Source organism: Trachurus japonicus, unplaced genomic scaffold, assembly GCF_045865225.1.
Source record: "Trachurus japonicus isolate A0001 unplaced genomic scaffold, Traja_1.0 AP030357.1".
Taxonomy (NCBI): domain Eukaryota; kingdom Metazoa; phylum Chordata; class Actinopteri; order Carangiformes; family Carangidae; genus Trachurus; species Trachurus japonicus.
Genome location: NW_028220490.1, coordinates 1 through 8,759, shown reverse-complemented (window position 1 = coordinate 8,759; position 8,759 = coordinate 1). Strand labels below are relative to the sequence as shown.

General features: G+C 40.5%; 1 protein-coding gene across 1 annotated transcript; it reads left to right on the top strand.

The window, feature by feature from the left end:
- Positions 1–2,527: 2,527 nt before the first annotated feature.
- Positions 2,528–5,490, top strand: LOC146960444 (uncharacterized; the record flags this gene model as incomplete). The annotated part of the gene is made up of 5 exons (XM_085772375.1): positions 2,528–2,585; positions 3,306–3,344; positions 3,435–3,560; positions 4,666–5,188; positions 5,338–5,490. Coding segments are annotated over exons 1-5 (899 nt in total), but the record flags the coding sequence as incomplete, so codon positions are not given.
- Between the last annotated feature and the right edge of the window lie 3,269 nt (positions 5,491–8,759).

The following is an 8,759-nucleotide window of genomic DNA, read 5'->3' as shown; positions in this document are numbered from 1 at the left end:
GTTGAATCAATGCTAAATTAGTTGACGAAACTGCTAAAGCAATGTTGAAAAGACTAATGCTAGAGTAGAGTAGAGTAGAGTAGAGTAGAGTAGAGTAGAGTAGAGTAGAGTAGAGAGTAGAGGAATACTTTATTCATCCCTAGGAGGGAAAAAGCTGAAACATGTAACTTGTAGTGTGAGATGAATGCCTTTTTAAAGGTAAAAAGCAGTAGAAATGCTAAAGGGAGAAGAAAACATTGAAATTCTGCATGTTTAAATGTAATGGTTAAATAGTTGAAATCTGCAGCTAACCTGACAGGAAGGACAACTGATGAACCAGCACTAACATAGCCGAAGCAATGGCTGAGAATATATTTAAAAGTAGAAGATGTGAGACTTTGTATGAAATGGCTGGAAATTACTTGAATTGTCAAAGAAGAGTTTGAAAAATCCTGAATTAGGAAAAAAGTTAATGCCTACTGAAATACATTGTAAACTGACAGCAGAAGAACATTGAAGAATATAGATGGAGCATTAGCTGAGGAGTAGAACATGTAAACAGCGGGTTTAATGTTGTGAAATGGTTGAGAAGAGCCTCAGTAGTTTAGGATACGTGTAAAACAATGTGTTCAACATGACCAAAATGGGGAAATGTGTATTTTCAGTTTAAATAGCTAAAGAACAAAATTAACAGCAACGAGTCCATTAACTACAACAGGAAGATAGAGAGGTACATACAAAACAGTCAGACAACTGTAGGAAAAGTGTGTGTGTGTGTGTGTGTTTGTGTGTGTGTGTGTGTGTGTGTGTGTGTGTGTGTGTGTGTGTGTGTGTGTCTCACTGACAGAGAGAGAATGTGTGTGATAGATATATGAATTGTTGAAATAGCACAAAGTATGAAGGAGGAGTTAGATCCTGAAAAAGAGCGGAAGAAGTAAGAATAATAATAAGTTAGATAGATAGATAGATAGACAGACAGACAGACAGACAGACAGACAGACAGACAGACAGACAGACAGACGGACAAAGAGAGAGAGACAGATAGAGAGGGTGACACACACCCATAGATAGATAGATAGATAGATAGATAGAGAGAGAGAGAGAGAGAGAGAGAGAGAGAGAGAGAGAGAGAGAGAGACAGACAGACAGACAGACAGACAGACAGACAGACAGACAGACAGACAGACAGACAGACAGACAGACAGACAGACAGACAGACAGACCATGCCACAGCATGGTGGCAGCTTTAACCATAGGCTTTAACTGCTCTGTGACACCCTCAAACAGATCTAATGTACGACAAATCTGTACTTAGTACGAGCAAAAGGTTTACATTTTCCGAACCATAAGGCCTTGCTGAACGCGTCCGTGTCACTTTGGTGTTTCTAGAGTAAAAATTGTTGATTGTGTCGCAGGTTGGAAACTTTGGGACGTTTAGAAAATCAGCGCCTACTTTTGAATGGGAGTCAATGAGAGGAGAGAGGGAAATGGCTGCACTCAGAGGCTCCCAGTTTAAATTGTGTTCGTCTCTCTGGTTTTTTGAGCACATGAAGAGATCAAGGATGAGCTTGTCTACAAGCATGCCCGAAATTATGTGTGTAGAGTGTAATCTGTGGCCGTGCTGACAGGATAGAGAGAAAAATGTGAGAGGATTTTTAGACCCTCTGTCACTCTGCCAACTGCCAACGTCCGAACATTCCGTCCCATTGACTTTCATGTTAAATCTGAATTTTGTCAGAAATTTTAATGATTTTAAAACTATACATATATCTGAAACTGTTGAAGATATCAATAAGCTGAGATATAGCTGAATAGTTGAAAGGTTTGTGAACAGTTTAAAAGTTGAATGAAGTCTGTAGCTGAAAGTATGCTGAAGCTATTAGAGGCTGAATGAAGCAGAAGATTTGAAGAGTTTGAAGACTGTTTCAATGTATTTCCTATGAGAGAAAAATTGCACAAAAAGTTAAATATTTTAAAAAGTATAAATAGTATGAAAGAGAAAAATAATAGCATAAATGTCCTGAATAAGCTGCACGTTTTGATATATGAATTGTTGAAATAGCACAAAGTATGAAGAAGTAGTTAAACACAGAAAAAGGGAAGAAGACTCAGAATAATAATAATAATAATAATAATAAGTTTAAAGAAACAAAATGGCCGAACAGAATAACAATACTGTGAATGCTTCCAGCATTCACACTAATAATAAGAAGAAAAAATCCACACAATAACAGTAGTGCCCGGGCTTCGCCCGGGCACTGGTCCCTGCAGCTATTTCATAGCTGTTGGGACCAGTGCCCGGTGCGATTGCCCGCGGCCCTAACTAAGGAGACTGCATCGCCGTCACCGGTACCTGCAGGAGAGGGGAGAAGGAGAGAGAGAGAGAGCAATCAGCAGGCCTGGCTTTATAACCTGGTGACACCGGGCCCAGGTGTCACCGGCAGGCCTTGATCAGGAGGGCGTGACCAGCGGTATGGCACCAGCCCACCACTGGGGACGCCACAACATATAAAAAGGGCTCGGCTGCACTTGGCAGCCACACAGAGTCATGGATTGCTTTTCCCCGTGTGTCTTTCTCCTGTTGATGATTGCACCTCTCGGTGATGGTGAATACAACATTTTCTAATATATTTAACATTAAACAGCTAAATGATGTTAAGCTATGACTTTTTTCCATAATACAAAAAAAAAATGTGCTTAATCCTATAAACAAATAGTTCTACATGTTATAGCTACCAAGACCTGTTGAAGTTTGACACACAATGACTTCACTATTTTGTAAAAAGTAAGGTGACTGACAAATGATTACATTATTATGTACAAAATTATTCAGCAGATTGGAAAGATAAATAGTCAATATGATTCTAGTGCAGTGCCTTAATTGAGCAATTTCCCCAAATGGGCTAGATTTATTAAAGACAACTTCCACCTTTTGGTGTCAGGTCTAAAAACCATCTGTATCACATCTTACCAAAGAGATTAGACTGCATTATTTCCCAATTTTGCTGCACCACACACATCAATCAGTTTGTTGTCACTTCCATGAAACACCTAGGTATGGGAGTGCAAAGCCATTGTACAAGTCACAACATCATGTTGCTTGACACATTAAAAGCAGACACATTCAAGACAAGACAGGGCGTATAAAAATTCTTAACACTATCCATCCATGACAATGTGTCCATGCCAGTGGGGTTCAAATGTCTGTCCGACACTACTTGTGAACCTCAGTGTTCCCCTCTCTGGGTAAAAGCTCACAATAAATGTTGTTGATCTTGAATTCTAATAAAATGATGTGGCATTTAAATGTCCCCTTAATTTTCTAGGTCAAACAGCAACTCCTACAAATACACCTACATCTACAGGTAATATCAACAACACACACTCAGTGTTTCTACACTCTGGTGCAACATTCCTTTCTCAGCTCTGTACAAACTGTGTTGTGTGTGCTCCAGGTTGTGCAGGTCCACCAGTGTTGTGCTGCCCCGGTCGAAACGACAGCTGTTTTAGAGGGTGTTTTTGTGATGACGCCTGCCTCGGTTTCAATGACTGCTGTGCTGACTTCAATGTAACTTGCAAATGTGAGTGAGAGTGTACCTAGAAAATTAGAAAACATTTTCAAAAATTATGTGAACAACATTCATAGAGTAAATTTTTGATCTTTTTGATATGCAGCCAACAGCAGTACACCTACACCGACAGATATTGCCACGTCATCACCATCTACAACAGCGCCCAGTACAACAAGCAGTAGTGTGACACCTACACCATTGGGGGGGAGCACTACATTAGAGTCCACAGCTTCTACAGCTACAGGTTGGTGATTATACAATATATATACATATAAATGTGAGTGAGAGTGTACCTAGAAAATTAGGGGGAAAAAATTAAAGGGATAGTTCACCCTAGAATGATATTTCGCTCATTATCTACTCACCCTCATGTTGACTAAGGGCTGGAAGAAGTTTCAGATTCCTCCGTGGCTTCTCTGAGTTACAGGGGGTCACGGCATAGCAGTGCATGTCCATATAACGGTTGCAAAGGGACACCGGAGCTCTTCGTAAAAAAACACACACAAAAAAACATCCAAATACCTCCATGATGCTCGTATGTAATGTCCGTCTTGTGCTGAAGCCCCAAATTGCGTAATTGTCCCGAAAAAAATTAAATAAGTCTATATTTTAAGCTTGTTTGTAGCGGAAGCTTCTCGAAGCTCCTCTTCCTGGTCCGTCCAAATCTCGCGTGATTTGCGCCGGCGTCAGCATGCGTCAGTGCGGTTACTGCGAATCACGCGAGATTTGGACGGACCAGGAAGAGGAGCTTTGAGAAGCTTCCGCTACAAACAAGCTTAAAATATAGACTTATTTAATTTTTTTCGGGACAATTACGCAATTTGGGGCTTCAGCACAAGACGGACATTACATACGAGCATCATGGAGGTATTTGGATGTTTTTTTGTGTGTGTTTTTTTACGAAGAGCTCCGGTGTCCCTTTGCAACCGTTATATGGACATGCACTGCTATGCCGAGACCCCCTGTAACTCAGAGAAGCCACGGAGGAATCTGAAACTTCTTCCAGCCCTTAGTCAACATGAGGGTGAGTAGATAATGAGCGAAATATCATTCTAGGGTGAACTATCCCTTTAAGTGAACAACATTTATAGAGTAAACCTTTGATCTTCTACAGCATTGACCACCACATCACCGAGCACATCCAGCACATCAAACAGCAGTACCACAACTACAATACCAAATGTCACTACAACGTTGTTGACCACAGTCTCTTCAACAACAGCAACCGATACAAATGGCAGTGATACAACATCTAGTCCTGGAGAAAACAGCACTGGAATGACCACACCCAGCACATTAAACAGCAACACTACTTCTACACTGGCAGGTATCACAACTACTTTAGCATCCACAGCATCTAATAATACAACTCCCAACGTAACAGGTACCACTACAACATCAACACAGACAGATGTGAGTGCAACTCCAGCTTCCACTGTCTCTACAAGTACAGTAAATATCCCAACAAGCAGTAGTACCTCTACACTCTCTGATACAACAAACAGCACTATGTCTCCACTAGCAGATGGGACAACTTTAGAATCCACAGCCTCAACTCATACAACACCCAACATAACAGGCACCACAACATCTACAAACAGCAACACTACACTGGCAGGTGTCACAACTACATTAGCGTCCACGGTGTCTAATAATACAACTCCAAATGTAACAGGTACCACTACAACCTCTACACAGACAGATGTGAGTGCAACTCCAGCTTCCACTGTCTCTACAAGTACAGACGTTAGCACAAGTTCAGCATATCCAGTCTCTCCTCTTACAGCAGCCAGTACACAAAGCAGCAGTACACCTACACAGACAGATATTACCACATCATCACCATCTACAACAGCGCCCAGTGCAACAAGCAGCAGTGTGACACCTACACCATTGGGGGGGAGCACTACATCAGAGTCCACAGCTTCTACAGCTACAGGTTGGTGATATAGAAAAAAATTCTATAGTTTCTTGTCTGCATGATCAAACACATTTGCCTATGTGCTTCTCTTCAGATTACCAAACAGTGACCATTCACATGAAAGCCTCTCTTTTAGCAAGCAGTGTGGAAAACATAGATGCAGTTTCAAAGGCTCTATCTGATGTAAGTAAACAAACTTTACACTGCACTTTCACAAAAAAACATTACACTCTGCACCTTTATTGCTACTCATTGATTGTCTTCTCTCATACAGTTTCTATCCGAGAAGTTTCTCCAGCAGAACTGTAATGGTTGCACTTTGACCGTCAAACCCATCAAATCCACCTGAGGAAAAGCCATTAGTTTCAGCCAGACAACCATCTGTGGCACCATTGGAATTTGTTGTCTTCACCATGATTGCCATCACTGTAGTCCACCAATCCTAAAATTCCTGCGGTGTCAATCATCCAGGAAGTTTTTAACAGAAGCTGAATTATCCAGAGGTCTTCCCCTCCCCAAAACAAGTGAACCTGATAATGAAATATAGAGGAAAAAAGACTACATTTTTATTTCATGTTTCTTGAAAAAAAAAAAAAAAAAAAAAACACGCTACGAGATAATAACAGAACGTTATGAGATGGAGTTGTTTTCAAAGCAAATGCAGAGACTGCTTGCCGAAAAACTGCCCCAGACGGGAACGCGCATCAGCAGTTTTGCATGAATTTACCTCGAAAACAACTCTGTCTCGTAACGTTCCGTTATTATGTCATAGCGTGGTGAATGCCCAGGCCACAACTTGTCCACGAGAGCATTTTGGAGTTGTTGGATTGTGTATTTGATGAGTTGGATGAGGGAAACCAAGAAATTGCATGAGCCTCCGTAGCGTACTGTAGCTCTGAGCAGCTCGCGGCTCTGCTCCGCCGTTCTAAAAATAGCTTGCACCGATAATTAAAGGTAACCAACCTAATCCTAAAACTAGGGATTATGGCAATGGGCCAATTTGCCAAAATGTTGAACTATCCCTTTAAGAATTGATTGCACAATCTTGTCTCCAGTTGCTTTCTAAATTCATTTTTTATTAGCAAACAAGCCTTACCTAACGACCCTCCCCCCATTTGCATCAGTCGTTAGTAGCGTAGTGAGATTACATTTTGTGCTGGTAAATTAACAAATTGTTGGTTAGTAGATTGTTGGTAAGATTACAAGATTGCAGGCAGAAGTCATTCTTGCCAACTAAACGATTCACTCTCACACAGAAGACAGACAAAAATACAGACTGACACACAGACAGTCCAGCTCTTCAAAATAATTTTGCCCAAAACCAAAATTACCTTACATTTTGAATTCACTGTAGATTGCCTAAAACAAAACCCTAAAAAAAAAAAACACCTCCCCCGTTGTTGCTCCCTTGCCACGGTGGGGAGGCTTGTGTGCCTCCATGACCCTGAGGGCTACCGGTAGGTTCAACTTAGTCGGGCAGGTTTCAGGCCAGTCCAAAAGCAACACTGCCATCAACCATTGGCAGTGGGATGGTTGGGTGAAAATTTGACAGAAATATGCATTCGTCATGTATGAATGGTGTTTTGACATAATTCTATAAAAACAACAATATTTTGATGAAATGGTTCATGAAAATCTGATCAGTATGTTTGATATCACACAACAAAAACATTTTAATTACAATACATTCTGTGGAAAGACAGTTTTCATTTAACTGTAACATGTAACTGAATTTGGGCATATTCAATTAGTGTTGAGCTAATTTGCATATTAAAATTAATTTTCAAAGATGCTTGTAATACAAAAAAAAGTTACCTTTCATGTATACATTTATTGTGTAAAGTTTCATTGTGGTAGGAGTAAAGGAGGAGGAACTCAGCTGCCGTGGAAAAGTGCCAAACAAATAATCTGCAACACCCTTTGTGATGATATCCCACATGTGACATAATGCCACATGTAAATGGCACCATACTAACCATATCAGTCACATGGCAACAAAGAGGACTAAGTATCAGGCGCAGTCTAGTCAGTCAGTGGGGTGTGTCCATGTGCATTTTACATGTTTTGTGCACGGCGCAAGCACTCTGCGTTCCCACCTCCATCCCTCCGGCACAAATGGGAAAGAGGGAGGAGAGAGGGCGTGGATTGGGATTAACACAGCCGATTCAGATCTTCTTTGGTGTGAGGTCCAGAATTTTCGAAATTTTAGGAGGGGGGGGGGGGGGCTCTGTGAGCACCACAAGAGAAAGTTAATTCACTCACATTGTTGGAGATATGGATTTAGTGATTGAATGTGATTAATTTAAATTTACTGTAACTACATAAATTTAAAAAGGGACAACAAGGAGTTTGTAATTTGTTGTAAAAAATTCTCATTAATGTGGATGAATCTACATTACCCACACTTGTTAATGGGTACATTTTCGATAAATATATTGTTTTGTCTTTATCGTTATTAAATGTAGTGTGAAAGCACTTCGCTTCCCTTTAATAATTCTGAAGTTAAGATAAATTCACATTAACAAATTTACTTGTGTCTGTCTTGTTTCCTCAAGTGGAAATTGCTTACAGCATGTATAAGCAATTTGTGTCAAAATAACACATCTTTGTGTAGACCTATTTGACACAGTAGACATGTTAAAAGAATGGACACATTAGTTTTGTCAGATTTGACACAATATGTGTTGTCCCTGAGCTGATGCATACAGCACATGTGTTACATTTTAGCACATCTGTTCTAAGAGTATGGCCTCTGCTCATCTGCGCAGTTATAATTACCACCGTGGAGAACTTCGAGAGGAAGATTGCTGGCCTGTGGTTGCATGGGCGTTTCCTCATGTCAAGTCATATTGGTCAAAGATTGATATGACTTGACATGAGGAGACACCCAAGTGGAGCTGCTCCAGCATCCCTGGCATGTCTGCAGCCTGACAATGTCCAATGGCAGCACCAACAAACTCATCACAACTTCATGATATGATAATGACATGACAAGGCATTTTACCTCCCCTTATATAAAACAATATGCTTAGTCATGAGTGTATTTGTGTGTGTGCCACACAGAGTCATGGATTGCTTTTCCATGTGTGTCTTTCTCCTGTTGATGATTGCACCTCTTAGCGATGGTGAGTAAAACATTACCTGCTATCTTTAATATTAGTTATGACATTCATTTTCGGCACCATGCAAAAGAATTAGTTTAACCCTTTGAACTAGGGATGCATATTTTTAATTTTTTTTCTGACCGAGCCGACGCTCATTAACCGATTATTAACCGATAAGATTAA